The 19,192-nt window shown below is 34.7% G+C and overlaps 1 protein-coding gene across 1 annotated transcript; it reads left to right on the top strand.

Annotated features, from left to right (window-relative positions):
* The first annotated feature begins 5,161 nt into the window (after positions 1 to 5,161).
* LOC100020394 (olfactory receptor 4P4-like) lies at positions 5,162 to 6,091 on the top strand. Its single transcript, XM_001372875.3, has one exon. The coding sequence runs from the start codon at positions 5,162 to 5,164 to the stop codon at positions 6,089 to 6,091; it is 930 nt and encodes a 309-aa protein (XP_001372912.3).
* Positions 6,092 to 19,192: the final 13,101 nt, after the last annotated feature.

Below are 19,192 nucleotides of genomic sequence, written 5' to 3' on the forward strand. Positions count from 1 at the left end.
ACAGAGGCCAAAAAAGGGGGGGGATGATTTCCCCTCACACTAGTCACTGTATAGTAGTTCTGTGAGGCTATAATTTGGTAGACTGCTTTGAAATGCCTCTGGGAACACATCCCTTGGTACCACCCATACCTTTAAAATCAGAGGGTGCCAAATAAAAGTGCCTTAGAAGTTTCTTTCGTCAAAAGGTTTGATGGTATGTCCAGAGCTTCAGACACACATTTGTGCTTCCCTAGACTCCTATCTGGGAGAAAAAAGAATATTTCTTGACCATAAGTTCCAACCCTGAAATGTAGTATTTCACTGAATGAATACAATCCTAAAGAAGACCTTTTCTCTTTCCAGGTGCTGAAAGAACCTTGAGATGAATTGTATATGCATTACAACTCTCTATTCTTTTGAGAAACCATCTAAATAGGTATCTATTAGGAAAAATGACTAGGTCATAGGCTTCTAGACATCATTTTTATTAAGAGAAGACATCTTTAATGACTCAATCTTGTCATCTGGAGTAATGTAAGTTTCTACAATATAATATTAAGATATATGTATATGCATACAACATATTATATTTTCCAGTACCTTCAGTATGTATGATTGCTATAATGTGTCATAGGTTGTCAACCTCAGAATTTATTTCTTTTATATATTTTATTTATATTAATCAATTATTCTATTACCAATGTGCCTATTTACTAATATTCATTTTAATACATTAAATATCAAATGTAATATTTCTATTATGTGTATATTAATATGTTTTATATATTTTAGACACTTTCTTTAATATGGACATTTACTGGAGATCATGTGGAATTAGTCCATGAAAAGAATTAAACTTCTGTGTGGAGACTTGACTCCATACCCTTTACACTTGTATAGCCTTAAGTAAGCCAGACTTCCAAGATTCTTCTTTATGATCCAGTCTTTCCAATTTCATGCTTCTCTCATGGTCTTTCCAAGCCCTCAGTTCTTATCTCTGATATTCCTCTTCATTAACCATTCCCAGTGCAAAGTGATAGAGCTGGTGAAAATTCTTTTAACTAGTACCTGTAAGCAAGGTGCATTTAAAAAAATCACTGGTTTTCATGAAAATGTGAATTATTAATATTCCATTTATGCCACACTATACTCCTCTTCAAAGCATTTGGGATGACAGGTGGAGAAGAGGAGTGAAGGCATTTAGTTGACAATGGTTTTATTGTTACTTTCCCTTTTTATTTAGAATTTTTCCATGGTTACATGATTCATGATTCTCCCCTCCTTTCCTACCCCTTCCCAAAGCTGACAAGCAGTTCTACTGGGTTATACATACATTATTGTTAAATACTGGGGGTTTTTTTGTTTGTTTTTAATGCAAGTGATTACTTCTTACCTTGACGTGATGTTTGATGCTTTCCAAACATCTTTCTCTAACATCAACTAGCTTGGTAAAATCTCATCATATGACTCAGGAAATCTATTTTATCCCCACTTGTAGACAAAGAAATTGATACTCCGTGATTAAGTGATTAAGGCTACACACGGAATTAGCATTAGAGGCAAAATTTGTTATAGAAAAACCAAGAATAGAACTCTAGTCTCCTGAGCCAAGGTTTGTTCGTTTCTTTTTGCCCTCTCTTTTTAGGTCCTGTGTCATCATATCATGAGGGTCATTTTGCAAATATTATCTAATTTTATCCTAACAGGAAAATTGCTAGGTAGATGCAATTATTATCCCCATATTACATTTTAAGAAACTGATGAAAACTGAAGTTTAGTGACTTTCTGAGGGACACAACTGAATTTGAACTGAGATATTCCTTACACCAGCTTCAACTCTTAAACACTTCACTAGATGCAGAAATATGGGCATGAACTGGAGCTAACCTAATAGTTTTGAGTGAATTTAATCATTTTCACTTACATCCCCTTTATATGCTTCTAATTTCAAAAGAATATATGGAGGGAGATGACTGCCGAAAGAACTGATTCCTTGCATCAAAAATATGGTTACGTCCTTAAAATAATGCACTCATTTTTTCCTTTTATTTATATGTTCATTTAAAGTAGCTAAAATTATTTTTGACATAAAAATAAAATATCAATTTGGAAAAAAGGAAACATGCAGCAGATATTCAGAATTCATGCTTAATACTAGCAGATCCTAATGGAATTTTCTGTTTTCAGGAATTGTAAGTCCCTCTTTTTAAAATGAGGAAGATATCCCTCAACTCAGTCGGCATTTATTGACTATTTCTCTATGTCCAGCAAGCAATAAATAAATACTGTGGCTATAAATAAAAGCAAAAGATCCTCTGCCCTTGAGGGGCTCACAATCCAAGAGGAGCAACAATAAGCAAATATATAGTTATATAAGCTATATACAGGATAGATAGGAAATAATTCATGGAAGGCACTAGAAATTTAGGGATTAGTAAAGACTTCTGAATGGATAGTGCAATTTGAGCTGGAGTATGAAGTCCATGTATTAAACTTGTAATCAGCACTACCATAAAATTCTGCTCAAAATAAACACTTCATACAAAAGTAACGTGACACTTAATTGTTAAGTGTTTGCAATACACAGGATAAGTAGTTCAATTCCAGCATTCAATAAAAATAATAAATTCAAATCTATTTACTGATAAAGAGTATCTGGTTAATATTAGCTACATTCTCTAGGCTCTAAGTGCCTTAGACAACTTTAACATTATAAAATTCATAATACTTGCTGATCTGCATTATCAAAGGGACTTTTCTTCATACAAACTCACAAAGATAATGTGAAAAACAAAAATCAATAAACAAAAAATATGTTTGTAGCATACTAACAAACCCTGTTGGCACAAAATCAGCCCTCAGAATCATATTACAGTAGCTATAAGTATTTGAATGGATTTATGAAGAAAAAAAGGATTTAGAACTGTTCTTGGCTCTGGGTTCTTTTTCTAGAAGCATTGAATGTGAGTTTTAAGACTTATATCCAATAAAATGGTTATTGAAACATCAAAATAGTGATAGTACTACACATTCTTATGAGGAAAGATTGAGGATTCTTTTGGTAGACTTGACTGGAAGCAACTAGAATAAAACTCTGCTTTTCTAATTCATAGTTGCATGGACTAAGACAATACTTTACTACTAGGAATTTCAGTTTCCTCAACTGTTTAATGAAGAAAGTTGTAGAAGACTTGCTCTAAGCTTTTTTCCAAGCTAGATTCTCCTATCTTGGTGATGCTGAATCTTTTAGAGACTGAGTGCCCAAAATGCAACCTCATGCCTCATGTGAGCCATTCCCCCTCCACCTTACATCAGACAGTGGAGGGAGGAAACATTCCCATTGGGCTTCTGGACAAAGGGATGGGTGATGTGAGATATGTCCTCTTGTGCATGTGGAGAGGGAGAAGGGAACAGCCCCCTCTGGCACTTATGCCATAGATTCACCAACACGATTCTGTTTCTCATTGATTAGCCATAATTCTTCATCTATGAATCATATACTTAATGGGTACTTTGGCTATACCTACATTGGGGTAAGTGTTAGGATATGATGCAAAAAAATGCATAACAGTGATATGACTCAATGTCTCAAGTTACCTGGATAAATATATTTGTAGCTACAGTAACCTCCCATTAGAATCAAACCCAATCTTTTGCCTTCATTAGGCTACATTCATAGACCACAAATAATGAACTTTGAATCTCTAGGATGTGACTCTACTTTTTTGGTGAGAAATATATATTTCAGTTCTTTTTTCCCTAAAATTTTATAAAAATAAATGTAAGCTTTTATTAACTATATAATATAAGATTTTAGAAAATCATGCAGGTGTAGATCAAATTCTTCCAGGTCTTGGCAAGCCTGAAGAATCAGAGTCAGACACAATGAATCACATGTCTAAGGAGCAATCAAATTAAGAATAGAATGGAGGAAGATAAATAGAAGAGGAAGGAGAGGGAGGATGAAAGAACTTACCAGAATAACAGATATTTCCAGTATACATAAGGGGATATTAATAAAGAGTGAAAAAGTATGGATTGATGGAGAGAAAAGGAATACCATTTCATTCATTCTGCTTCATGAATTTAACTGACCAGGCTTCCTTGCCAATGCTCTGGCCCCAATTCCCCATAAGCTTAAATAAAGGAACAGCCACCCCAAGTTACGATCTTTACAAAGAATCCTCAAGCTATTTTCACAGACCCTTGTAAAATACCCCTCAATCTATTATTATTTCTTAACAATCTTTTTTTTTTCTGTCTTAGAACCAATACTTTGGCAGAAGAATGTTAAGGGCTAGACCATGGGGGTTAAGTGACTTGCCCAGAATCACACATTGTACTGTCTGAGGCCAGATTTGAACTTAGGAACTCCCACCTCTAGGCCTGGCTCTCAATCTACTGAGCCATCCCCCAAAATGTATTATTGAGTCATCAAGTTTGAAATCTACTTGACATGATATATGCGTTTATTGATAATTCTTTAATTTGTTTTGTCTTCTTTCTTTTGTCAATCATTTAAGGATTTAGGTACCTAGAATGAGTTGACAAGAAATTGACTGGGAGAGGAAGAGAGGCAGAGGAGGAAGCTGGATTTCAGTTTTGCTTCAAAAGTATTTTCCCATTCATTTATATTTGATTTCCAAAAAGCATTTTGAAATCATTTTAGGACATCTTCCATTTTATTGGCATTTAATAAATTAGTATCCCATTCCCCCAAATGAGTAGCAAATTAGTTCGTGTTTCATTTTATAAATTTTATTAAATGTTACATATTTATATATTTTCTTTATTAAGTCAATGTATTAACCTTAGCTTTCTTGTGACAAAGTTACAAAATTAATACTTTTTTACCATTAAATTATGTTATTAATGGAAAAATATAACATTTTTAAATTGTCATAACATTTAAAACTGTATTTTTAAATTTACCATACACATAAAGGGACTTTATTAGCATAAGGAGGTAGATATTTGAAGTATCAAGTTTTCAAAGAGTTTCTAAGATCTAGATCTCTCCAATTTAAATGCATAAAATGATCAATCCTAATAATGCATTGTAAATAAAATAATCTATCAATAAACTTTACATATGCCATGATATTGATGATAATTTATCATAATCTATGTGATTTCAGATGAATTAGATTTCTTCTGGATGTTTATAAACTACTTGAAGTACATGGAAAATCATAACAATGTCACTGAATTTGTTCTCTTGGGACTTTTCATGAACCAGGACCTCAAACTGATGTGTTTTGTAATCTTCCTGTTCTGCTATTTTGCAATCTTCCTGGGGAACTTCATCATCTTTGTCACCATCACATGTAGTCATTTGATCCAGCAACCTATGTACTATTTTCTTTGTCATTTGTCCTTAATGGATTTGGCATATACATCCACAATAGTCCCTAGGCTCATCAGGGATTTAATAGCTAAGGAAAAAAACATATCCTTTGGTAGCTGTATGACTCAACTCTTTACTGCTCACTTTCTGGCTACTGTTGAGATGTTCATCTTGGTGTCCATGGCCTTTGATCGCTATGTTGCCATTTGTAAACCTTTACACTACATGGTCATAGTGAATCGACAGAGATGTAACACAATGATCCTAATGGCCTGGGGGGTGGCTTTTTGGCATGCTATTGCCCAGATGCTCATGGTTGTTCGGTTACCATTTTGTGGCCCTAATCAAATAGATCACTATATATGTGATGTCAAACCCCTCTTAAAACTTGTCTGTGCAGATACACATATTGCTAATATCTTGGTCATTGCTAATTCTGGTATGGTTGTATTAACTACCTTTCTTGTATTGGTGGCATCTTACATTGTCATATTATACAATCTTCGAAAGCACTCATCAGAAGGTCGGCGCAAAGCCCTCTCCACCTGTGGTTCCCATGTCATGGTTGTTGTTCTTTTCTTTGTTCCCTGTATTTCCACCTATATTCGACCTCCTAGTGCCAGCAAAAATGATAAGGAGTTTTCCATGTTTTACACTGTCATTGGACCCATGCTTAACCCTCTCATCTATACACTAAGAAATGCAGAGATGAAGAATGCCATGCAGAAGGTTTGGTCAAACAAATTGTCTATAATATTTAAATAAAAATGTATTTTAATTTTGTTGTTTTTCCCCTTTTATGCTATCGGTAAAGGAATGGGTATTATGTTACCAAATGGCCATTGAGAAATTGTTCTTTTTAAAAAATCCATCAATACCAAGTTGAAATTAAGATATCTATCCTTTCTAAGACTTTGTACAATTTTGTACAATTTAGTCACTTCACAAATGGAATATTATAGAAAAGATAAGCAGAAATAATAATGTTTTTTTCTTCTCTTACATGATTCATCATTCCAAATTTAAGATAACTTCTTATATGAATGTTATATAGGTGATATAGGGCCAGGTTCTAAGTCAACTGTGAAGTAAACAAAGTTTTTTCTTTGATAATCAAGTACTACAGTCAAATCCAAAAACATTCACCAAGTGTGTACTCTGTGTCAAGCACCATGCAAAGAACTAGGGATAAAATACAACTAAAAATCTTGACCCCCAAGAAGTTTATATACTAATTATGAAAGACAACATATTAAAAGGTGTTTAAAATTTGGGAAGAAGGAATAAAGGAGAGATATTTCTATCTAGAGGGGCATAGTAAGAAAAGGAATTCACCTAGTTAAGATTATAGGCTAGTGAGGACTAAGATAATGAAAATGTCAGGGTAATTCCTTAAAAATAAGAGCTGACCCATCAGAGGAAGAGATTATATGGGGCAGTATGGATCTTACAGAATGAGAAGCCAAGGAATGGGGGAGAAATAAAAATAATACACATAAACAGGAGCAGACTTGGGAGAGAAATAACACTTTCCAATCTACTCTTCTTTGCTTTCTCTTGCTGTGTTTGAACAAACAAAATACAAGATATATCCTCATGTACCTATTGTACTCTAACTCTTACATAAATTAATCCTTAAACATTTTTTTGCATTGTAAAAATGCCATTGGAACTTTCAGCACCCTAAATTTAAACTTAAAATGTATGTTCTTTGTCAACAAGATATTTTAATGGATATAATTCTATATTTATAACAAGATACACTTGACTTCAAAAACTATTTCACACCCATTTGCTATTTGACACGTGTAAGTAACTAAACTTCTTACTCCTCATCATCATTCTTATTATTGTCATTATCAGTATTTCCTAAGAAATCTAAATCAGACAAATGTGAGTAAAGTAATTAATTCTTCAAATGAGTTACAAGTCAAACAAGCTCCAAGTCAGAGTCATAAATCTTTATGTTATGAACACTATTAAATGTCCACACACATTGGGACAAAATACAGATGGAATTAAAAATTATACACAGGTCTATACCCACCTTTCTTTTCTTCTATAGTGGAATTATTCCTTTCTAAAATATGAGTAGGTATAGAGAAAAAAGTTAATGCGATGAAAAGAAGAAGAACAAAAATGATAATGTTACTTTTCCCACTCAAGCCATATCTCTTAACTTCTTAAAAGAGTGAATTGCCTGACCAATTAATGCCACCAAAATATTTTGTAGAATGCAAATATTTTTTATTTCATTTATCTCAAGTCAATCATAATCTGCATCAATGAAATTGCTATCATCTTTCTAAGGGTCATCATCCTTAGAGATTGTAAAGGCCAGTGATGGTAAACCTTTTAGAGTTGGAGTGCCAGGCCCCATCCCCACACTACCCCCATCCTGAGTGCTACACACACACACACATACACATACACACACACACACACAGACCATAGACACCTTGCCCTCTGCCCTTTTAACTCAGACAGGGAAAGGAAGAAGCACTTGCATTGAACTGCTGAGCAAAAGGTGGGTGATGAGAAGCACATGTGGAGAGGGGAAGGAGAGGGACTCCAGTGCTCTACTCCTCTCTTGCTATGTGCCACAGGGTGAGCTCAAACCAGCTCCTCTCAGAGCAGGAGACTTAACTTCACCACAGACTCAATAGGGGGCTCTTTGTGCCTCATTCTCATGCAGCATGTAAGCTACCCCTCCCCCCAGCACCTTACCCAAGACAGGGGAGGGAGGAAATGCTCTCATTGGGCTGCTGGGCAGAGGGGCAGGTGAAGTAAGGAATGTCCTCAGGCACATGGAAAAGAGGAGGGCACAGCACCACCCTGGTTCCTTCTTACTTTCTAATTACAAACTTTGGCAGGTGCCTGAAGGTGTGCCCACAGAGAGGGCTCTGTGTGCCCTTTTTGGCACACATGCCATAGGCTTCCCATCACAGGTTTAGGCTATTGCTTATTCATTCTACCAAAGTGGATATAAAAAACTAAGAAATAGTTACTCCTTATTTTGGTAAAAGCACATTTTCTTCTCCATAGAAAACAGATATGAAATGTAATGGCAATGTGAATATTCAGTATTTTTCACTTATCTCCCAACAATGTTTTTAGCAAGGACAACTATAAGCAAAGCCTGAAAAGCAAAACAAATGCTAGATTGAATAAATCTGGACAATTTTGAAGTTTGAACTTTGCTGAGGAGGCAATAGGGAGTCATTATAACATTTTTTTATAAAACCCTTACCTTCTGTCTTGGAGTCAATACTGTGTATTAGCTCCAAGGCAGAAAAGTGGTAAGGGCTAGGCAATGGGGGTCAAGTGACTTGCCCAGGGTCACATAGCTAGGAAGTGGCTGAGGCCAGATTTGAACCTAGGACCTCCCGTCTCTAGCCCTGGTTCTCAATCCACTGAGCTACCCAGCTGCCCCCTCATTATAACATTTTAAGGAAAAGTGTTATAATATCAGAGGATCAAGGAGGATCACTTTGATAACTACGGGCTGATTACAGGGATAATGGAAATTTAAAATTCAAAAAGAAAAGTTGTTAATTTGCTATTAGAATCATCCAAAAGCATTGTAAATAATACCTATACTCTTATGGAGTCAGTCAGAATAAAAGGTAATAAGTTTCACAGGTTATTCAAAAATAGCGTATATTAGTTATTAATTGGCTATGGAAAGAATCAGAGGAAGATCAATAAGTAACATCAAGATTTCAAGCATGAATGAATGGATTTGTATTGACTAAAACAAAACGTTAAAGAAGGACACTTTTTCATGGAACAATAAACTATGTTTGCTTTTTAAGTTCTTTTCTCAATTGTCTTCAGCCTCTATTAATTGTTTTTTGCATTGTGTTTTGAGTTCTTCCAAACCTTGTATCCAATTTGCTGGAGGTTTTTGTTTGGTGTTTCTTGGTCCTCCTCTGTTCCATTTGCAATTTGTTCATTACCTGGATAGCTGTCATTTGTAATTTCTTTTTCTGTTGTTTACTCATATTTTGTTTCCTTCTTCCAACCCTGTAATCTGCTGTAATCTTACTCCTCTGATTATTTGCTGGATCTGTGGGTTTGACTGTTCTGTCTTAAAGAGGCTTCTTCATTGCACTGATGATTGACTAGGATAGGATGGTGGTATTAATGAGCCCTGAGTTCAGATCTTCCCCAGCTGGCAGCAACACCTGAAGGTGTAGGTAAAGGTAACTGTGTTTCCAGCCCTGATAACAGTGTATTCTATAAACTTTTCCCTGGGATAGAGTCACCTGGATTCTTACAGCTGCTCTCAGAGCATTCTATGGGGAAGGGGTGTTGAAACTTGAGCTTCCCTGCCCTCTGAAGGCTTCTTATCTTTACTATTGATAAGATTAAGTAGGAGGAGTTTTTAGTAAGATTAGATAGATTAAGTAAGAGGAGAGTAGATCTGCAGAGCTGGATGTGTCCAGGAGCCAAAATCTGGAGAAAAAATGTGGGGTAAAATAGAGTGTTTTGGCTGAGATTAGGCTGCCCTCTCTTTCTTTCTCCTCTAGCTGTCTCCCTGCACCCTGTGTTCAATGCCCTGAGCCTGGCACAGCTGTGCTAGCAAGGTACTCCATTCTGACTAGCACCCTTGCTTGCCCAGAGATTATAGCCACCATTGAAGTACTGTAGGTGGGGGAGGGGTCCTGAGATCTCCCTTCTTCCTTTACCTTGAACCTGAGAAAGAATTTTGGCTTTTTTTGACATACCTTTTAAGTTGAATCTATCAGGAGGGTCACCCAGCTCTATCTTGGTGTTAGATTTTTTTTCCTCATTTACATATTACATATTAAAACATCTAAAATTTTTTGGAATTCTATATTCTCTCCCCACTCCCTGAGAGAGTAAGCAACCTGATATAGATTTTACATGTTCAATTATGTAAAAATATATTTTTTAATATTAGTTATTTCCTGGAAAAGAATTTAAACAATTAGGAAGTGAAAAAAGTCTACCTTCAGACTCCATCAGTTCTTTCTCTGGAGGCAGATGACATTTTTTATCAGAAGGCCTTGGAATTATTTTGAATGACTTTATTGTTGTAAATACCTAGATCATTCAGAGTTGGTCATCAAACAATATTGCTATTATGGTGTACAGTGTTCTTCTGGCTCTTTTCACTGCACTCTGCATTCATTCATATTAAGTATTTCCAAGTTTGTTTGTTTATTCTTGAAATCCTGCTCATCATCGCTTATAGAACAATAATAACCCATTATAATTATAAACCAAAACTTGGTCAGTTATTCCCCAGTTGATGAATATCATTCCTATTTCTCATTCTTTGCTATCATAAAGTAAGTTACTATGAATATTTTTGTACAAAAATATTTTGCATTTTTCTTGATATCTTTGTGATTGTGAACTTTAGATTACTCCACCCAATTCAGATTTAGTAGTGTTGCTTTACTAATGGATATGTATATTTTAGAACCTTTTGAACATAGGTCTATGTAGTCTTTCCTATAAAAGGCTTTCACAGAAAATGGAGAAATAACTGAGTTTTATGAAATCCAGGAAATCTTGGAGGAACAGAAAAGGGAAAGTTTCAGACTTAAATGGCAGCATATTTAAATTCCCTAAGTAAACTGTTGGAGCATTCATTGTTAAGAAAAGCATCACAAAATATTTTGAGAGGAGTAAAGTGTAAGAAGATTGGGAAGCAGGAATAGTCCAAGTTATGAAGGCCTTTAAAAGTCAAACAGAACAATATTATTTTTTCATAATGGATAATCAAGATTCAATTAATTTTATAAAATAGAGAAACAACATGGTGTAATGCATTTTTAGTAAAATCAGTTTGACAGATAAGAGGGTTTCAAACTGTAGTGTAGAGAGATTTGTGCTGGAGAGAAAAACAATTCGACATGAGTGCATGAATACCAGTACTATAGTAATTGTAAAGTCAGAAGAGAAAAGGGGTCATACATGAGAAATTTTAGAAAGGTAAGAAAGCCAGAACTTAAGAACTAACTGGTTATTGGGGGTGGGTTGGACAGCTAGAATAAATGAGAAATCACAGATGACATTGAGGATGTAGCCTAAGTGATTGAAACAGTGCTAGTGTGTTTGAACAGTAATAAGGAACATAGGATGAGGATACAGTTTTTTTTATTTTATTTAATTAATTAATTTAGAGAATTTTTCGATGGTTACAAGATTCTTGTTCTTTCCCTCCTCTTCCCACCAACCCCCTCCAATTCCACTGGGTTTTATATGTGTCATTGATCAAGACCATTTTCATATTATTGATAATAATTGCACTAGGGTGGTCATTTAAAGACTATAACCCCAATCATATCCCTATTGACCTATGTGATCAAGGAGTTGTTTAACTTCTGTGTTCCTACTCCCACAATTCTTCCTCTGAATATGGATAGCATTCTTTTTCTCATATGTCCCTCAGAATTGTTCTGGATCATGGCATCACTGTTAGTCGGGAAGTCCATTACTTTCGATTGTACCACAGTGTATCAGTCTCTGTGTACAATGTTCTCCTGGTTCTTCTCCTTTTGCTCTGCATCACTTCCTGGAGGTTGTTCCAGTCTCCATGGAACTTCTCCACTTTATTATTCCTTTGAGCACAATAGTATTCCATCACCAACATATACCACAACTTGTTCAGCCATTCCCCAATCGAAGGGCATCCCCTCATTTTCTAATTTTTTGCCACCACAAAGTACATAGCTATGAATATTTTTGAACAAATTTTTTACCCTATTATCTTTTTGGGGTATAAACCCAGGACTGCTATGGCTGGATCAAAGGGCAGGAATTCTTTTAGCACCCATGGAGACAGTTTAGATGGAAAATATGAGTTTAGTTTTGGACATTTGCTTTTAAGCTAAACATGGGACTAAAGATGTCTGGCATGAAGTTATGGAGAAGACTCTGGAGATCCAAAATTCAGTTAAACCTGGAAAAGTAGTTATATCATTCTTCACAGTAGATAATGAGATCCCCCAGATGAAATAATATAGATGAAGAAGACAAGGAGCAATGTGTTTTCACCCTAGATAAAAACAAATCAGAACCTTTTTGGGCAGACTTTTAAATGTCAGACTATTTTGCATTGTATTGTTTCATATTTATAAAAGCAAGTGGAAATCAATGAAGAGCCTTGTTCAGAAGAAAGATATATTCAGAATTTTTTTCCATTGGAATAGCACCTTGGCAGTTTGTTGAGGAATGGTTATTGAGAGAGTATTTGAGGCATTGAGAGTATTAAGCATAGAAAATGTATTGATGAAAGGGAAGTATGAGAGATAGAATTGACAAATTTTTTTGTAAATCACTACGTGTAGAGAGTTTGAAAGAGTAAAGAATAAAGAAAGGCATTTTATAAGACTGACTAATTGGGAGAATGATGTTGGGAATAAAAATTATGAAGAAGCATAATATTAAAAGAAAAGTTAATAATTTTGCAGGACATTTTGATTTTGAAGTACATTGGGGACATCCAAATGGAATTTTCCAGCACACAGTGACTTGAATGGATGATACAGTTTTAGGGTGCACTTATATATTTGGAAAGAATTTGCCTTGAGCTGATAATTGTAACTTCAATAATAGATATTACTGAGTATATGTATACAAAGTGCTCAGGATAGGGCACAAAGTAAAATCCGTTTGGAGTGATAAGGCTACTGATGATGAACCTGGAAGGCAAATATAGATAGATTGCTTAATATACATTATTATATTACATTAATATACATATTATAATATAGGGAGAGAAACAGTATGGGGGCAGAGAAAAATAGACAGATGAGAATGATAGAGAGAAGAACAAGAATGAGAACAAGAAGAAGATCAAGAAGAAGGAGGAGGAGGAAGGAAGATGGAGAAGAATGAGAAGGAGAAGAAAGAAAAGGAAGAGGGGGATGAGGAGAAAGAGTAGGAGGAGGAGAGTTGGGCTATCCAAAAGGAGAAAGTAATTATTTAATAATTAATAAAGTAAATATAAAAAAATATAATAGGGACAGATTTTAACGGAGAGATCAATAATGTCTTCCTAGGTGACACATATATTTTGGGGATTCATTCTGATATTGAGGCCATCAGTTTTGTGCATTTTCAATATCAGTTAACACCTATTATCTAGTATACATAATGCTATAAAGTCCTTATGACATTCTTCTATAAAAGAAGTAGATAGAAAACTACTAAATGTCAAAATGCAATTTCGGATATATAGTTTTTTTTTAAACTTTGCCTTCTGTCTTAGAATTGATAGTAAGTATTGTTTCCAAGGCAGAGAAGAGTAGTATGGGTTGGGAGAGGCAATTGTGGTTGTTAGTTGCCCAGTATCACACAGTTAAGAAGATTCTGGGTCCAGTTTTCAACCCAGTACTTCCTTTCTCCAGGCCTGACCCTCTATCCACTGAGCCTCATAGCTATCCCTCTGATATATGTTTTCAAGAAACAGCCTGACCATACATGAAAAGTTAAAGGCTAATATCATTTCCCAAAGCAATAAATTTTCTTCTGCATGGTAATACATTATGTATTGTTCAACTTAGAAAAGCCACTGGGACCCCATCTCCCTAGACTCTAATATACTGTTAAATTCAGGTAGTGCTCCGTAAGTGTTTCCTGGAGGATTCTTTGCTTGAAAGATTTAATATTGAAGGAGAATTTTTGAATATCTTATGTTAGTTCTCTTGACTTTGGCTCAGATGGAGAGGAAATAAGTGCCAAACATGAACTTTTCTTTCCATTCCAATGATTTAGAGAAACCATGGAAAACACAGCTTTCTACCAATTGAGGAAAATGCCTTTGGAGATTTCTTTCTGCCATTGTCATGGACCACATGGATCACTATTTGTCATTTTTGCTTGTTCAGGTATCAATCCAGGTTTTTAGGCACTATCTGGGTTCTTATAATATGGCATAATTTGATTTGTTGTCCATTTGCTTTGTTTTCCAGATTATATTCCTTTTCATAGCTTTGAGCATTGGATTTTCCTAAAAACATGGATTTTTTAAACCTTTTTTGTGTGTCTGTCCTGAATATCCCTTTGGTTGCCAATGAAAAAAAAGCAATAACTCATGGATACCCAAGACTGTTGTTAACTGCATAAAATATAATTCATGGGATTATAAAGAGACCCAGGCATTCTTTTTAAAAGAGAATTTTTTCTATCCAATTTTACAGAAAAAATTAAATCTATACATATTCCCCAGGTTACTATCTTCTACTTGTCAGCTCTCTATGGAGTATGATTCTGCTAACATCAGGTATCTCTTTGTACTTATATGTATGTTTTATATTTTCTTGTGTTGTTATTCTTCAGTCATTTTAGTTATTTCAGGCCTCTTTGTGATACTATTTAGTATTTTCTTAACAAAATATACTGTAGTGGTTTGCGGTTTTCTAATCCAATTCATTTTACAGGTGAGGAACTGCAATGTATTTCCACCTATTTTCTTTAAAATAATTACCTTGATGGAGGAATTAAAACCCTTTAATGGTGCTGGGAAAGATCTGTAGAAGCTCACAAGAATGGAAGCCTTGACATCAACCAAGTCACCTCAATCTAACATAAGCTACATTCTCTATATTGTTATCTTCTTCAAAATCCTGTTCATCTGTCATTCACATGTATGTGTTCTGCTTCTCATACATGTATTACTTATTACTGAGCCTTCCTTCACCTTTATACTCTCACTCACAGGGACAATGATGAGTGAAAAAACACAACGTTAAAAGGATCATTGTAAGGAAAGTGCTATCTAAAGATGTAAGAGTTTTAGAAATGTGGTTATATTTTTAGGTATTAGTTTCCCCCCATTTTAAGACATTTATAAGGAGAGAAAGTAGGCACTTATGTGGCTACAGTTTCATGTAGCATCATTGATCCTTATCCTGTCAAAGGACTTACTGAATTTCAAGTTCATTGCAAAATACTAACTGATCTGATTATCACTGGGAGTCTGTGATGTAACCCAAGTATCTACTATGATTCCCATATTGGAACTGAGAAAAGTGGACCTCAGAGTGATAGTTAAATACCTAAAGTCAGACTACTAGTTATACAGTGGCATACACTAGACATATTATCCCATTATAGACTTCCCACTAAGACAACATTTTTTTCTACCTCCTAACAGTCATTAGGGAGAAAAGTGGATTCATCCTGATTTGGTTACAGGAAATATCAATGTTTTAAAGAGGATTTTTCTTTGGAATCTTTCCAAACAATTAAGCATATAAAGAAGAAAGTCTATTAACTGCTTTTAACTCCTTTTTTATTTACCTCTAAGAGACTTAATCTCATAAAAAGGAATTCTTATATTGTATGTCATCTGCATGTGTTTCTGTTTGTACATGTATTTGTGAGAAAAAGAGACAGGGAAAGGGAGAGATGAGACAGTGATATATATATATATATATATATATATATATATATATATATATATATATATATATATATATATATATATCAAGAGAGAGAGAAATCCAATAATATTACCAATAGATTCAAAATCATATTTTCCAGGTATACAAATGCATTGTGTTCTTCCTCTGATAACTTTTATTTTTTAATTTTTAAAAACCCTTACCTTCTGCCTTAGGATCAATACTAAGTATTGGTTCCAAGGGAAAAGAGTGGGAAAAGCTATGCAATGGTGTTTAAGTGACTTGCCAAAGGTCACAGAGCTAGAAAGTGTCTAAAGCCAAATTTTAACCCAGGATCTCCCATTTCCAGGCCTGTCTCTCAATCCACTGAGCTACCCAGAACACACACACACACACACACACACACACACACACACACACCTCACAGATAGCTTTTAAAGGAGACAATAGTGTCTATCTCACTTTTTCTCCCTTTCAAACTTTGAAAACCTATTAACAGGAAGAAATTAAACTTGAATCAAGAACATCTAATTTTGAAGACTATCTCCATTGCTTACTAGCTATATCAATTCACTTAGCTTTTGTGATACCCATTTTTTTATCTGTAAAAGGAGGGATTTAGATTTGATGACATCTAAATAATCTTCTAAGTGTAAACAATCTATAACTTATCATGTTTGAGCAGATCATAGGCAAATCCTTAAACAGACACATAGAATAGAGAGCCAGAGAAGGTGAAGGAGAAATCCATCATTCCAAAGTTAATTGTTTTCTCTATTCTATTATGGAACATACAGGAATAAATTGCCTCTCAACTTTAAACCTCCAAGAAAACAAAGCTTAGGCACACACTGTTCATTAAAAAGTAATCTAAGTAATTCTGCACAAGCATTTAGTTGAATTTTATTGAGGGATTTAGAAGAGGATTTAGATAATGGAGAGAAATTATGCAGAAATATGTTAGACATTCATTCCAAATGACAGCAATTGTTATAAATTTTTTAAGTATAACCAGACGGTGTCCTCCAAATTAAAAAGTGTTATCTAAAACTTAAAGTGTAATGGAAATGTGATTATTCTTTTAGGCATCATTTTGTTCCTCTAATATATTTAATTTTTGCTCAGTAATGGATTAGAATGATGAATCAGTGCTGTTAGCTCCATGTATGAACCTTATGACTATAAGATCTCACCTAGTATAATCACAGTCCTCAGCCCAAAGTGCTTCCTCTAACAATAACTTTATATAAATATATATATATATACATATATATACATATATTGAACTTTTGCCATATACAGAATATAACATTTTATTTTATTTTTACACTTAAAACATTATTATTTTATCCTCACTGAAACTCTTATTATTATCCTCACTTTTTACAGAAGAAACCAAGGTTGGCAGATTTAATGGATTGCCCATAATCACACAACTAGTAAGTATCTGATGCTGGATTTGAACTCTGATCTTCCTGACTCTAGATCTGCCAATCTCTCTCCTTTATGACCCACCTTCCTAATGTGGCAAATTCCTGATGAAGTCATAATGGCTCTTTGTGATTATTCCTATGTTTTCTATATGTTAATTAAATAATTTTATTATTTTTACTTATTTTTTATTTAGAAAATTTTTCAATGTTTACATGATTCATGATTCCCACTTTACCCAGCCCTTTCCTCCCCCCTTCCAAAGCTGACAAGCAGTTCCCCTGTGTTATATATGTATCATTGTTCAACACCTATTCCCATGTTAGAATATAATATTTAAACAATATTTTAAAAGGGAGTATATGATCTGAGTTAGTAAAAACTGTGTATCCCACCTACAACTAAGAAAAATCTTAGGAATTTTTCCTGAGACCTGCCTCAATAAGACTTTGTTCTTTACCTCTCATTTACTAGGAGGTGTTAATCTTTTCATCTTGGTATCTATGGCCTTTGATCACTATCTTACAGTATGTAAAATTTTAGCTTCATGAAAATTGTTAGCAGATAGCAGATAGATACTCGTAAAGTATTTTAAAAAAATTTGCTTTTCATCATCTGATTTATAGCCACCATATAATTTAATGTACTATGTGCATATATGTGTGTGCATGTATCTGTGTGTGTGTATTTCATGGTCTCCTTATTTAGGTTATAATTTAGTAGTTTAAATGTCCAAAATAATTTAATTTTACCTAGTGACTGACTTAGCTATATGGAGTGTAAACCTTAAAATTTCTTTGACATATAAATGTTGGAAATTTAACCATTGGGAAATTTCATACTTGAAAAATTTCTTACTGATAGTCTATTGGAATGTGAACCCCATTGGCATGGGAGGTCCTTCTCCTCCCTACTTGGGACTGCTTTAGGACAGAAACCTTTTGCTGAACAATGGAAAGGGCTTTGACCTATGCTTAAGCATAGAACAGGAAGTTCTTTGAGTCATGATTGATTTTAGAATTGATACAATAGAGATACTTGGAATGACAGAACCAGGTCTTGGAACTTCCAATCTCCACCCTACTCAGGGTAACAGGATTTAGAAAGGGCTGCAGCAAAGGATCAAGATTTAATTATTTGAGAATATGACCTTCAACAGACATGTGCAAAGGGGCAGACTTCTGGGCAGTCCTGGGTTAAGCTAGAGCCACCACTGGCACAGGGAAGACATGGACAGTGATTGGTAGATGTGAGAATTGAGGGGAGGGAACTTGGATGGTTTCCTAAAAGATAGCGGGGTCTGAGGACTAGGGAGGTTGGAGAGGTTTTGCTCTGAGAGGTTGTGCTCTGAGAAGCTTGCTCTGAAGGAAGCTGGAGGTGGAGGCCCCTGAGACAGACTGTTTCTCCATTTTGGTCACGTGAGTGATAGCGACTGATCTCTTTTCTTTGCCTCAGCTATCTAAGGGCTTGGGCCTTTGGGCCCAGCCTAAAGAGAAGGGGTATTTGAGCCCTATTCCCTTCTCTCCCCTTTCTCTCTCTCTCTCTCTCTCTCTCTCTCTCTCTCTCTCTCTCTCTCTCTCTCTCTCTCTCTCTCACCTTTCTTCCTCCTGTTTGTAATTAAACTCCATAAAAGGTTGACTGCTGACTTGAGTTTTCATTAAGGAATTACATAGCTGAATTCCATGGAGACCTCAAATTAATATATATCAGTCTTTTAAAGTGATTTCCTAGTCACAGGAATATTGAGGGACCTGGCCAACTACTGCTTATCACATATACCATACATATTTAAAAATGATGAATGTGTTTCTTTGTGTGTGTCTGTCTTTGGTACTTAGTATTTAGATGTCTATTTTTTATAATATAAAAAAAAACAAATTTGATAGATTCCTCAGCTAAATATTGATATCTAGATGTCTTCATAATTGTTCAATTTTCCTTTTAATCAAATATATTTCATTGAATTATTTTTGATCAACTTACATTAAGTTAAGACTAAAAATATCTTAAATGTGTCAAAATATAGTGTGTATAGTTCATCCTTACTTCT

The sequence above is a fragment of the Monodelphis domestica genome, chromosome 6 (genome assembly GCF_027887165.1).
Source record: "Monodelphis domestica isolate mMonDom1 chromosome 6, mMonDom1.pri, whole genome shotgun sequence".
Lineage (NCBI taxonomy): Eukaryota > Metazoa > Chordata > Mammalia > Didelphimorphia > Didelphidae > Monodelphis > Monodelphis domestica.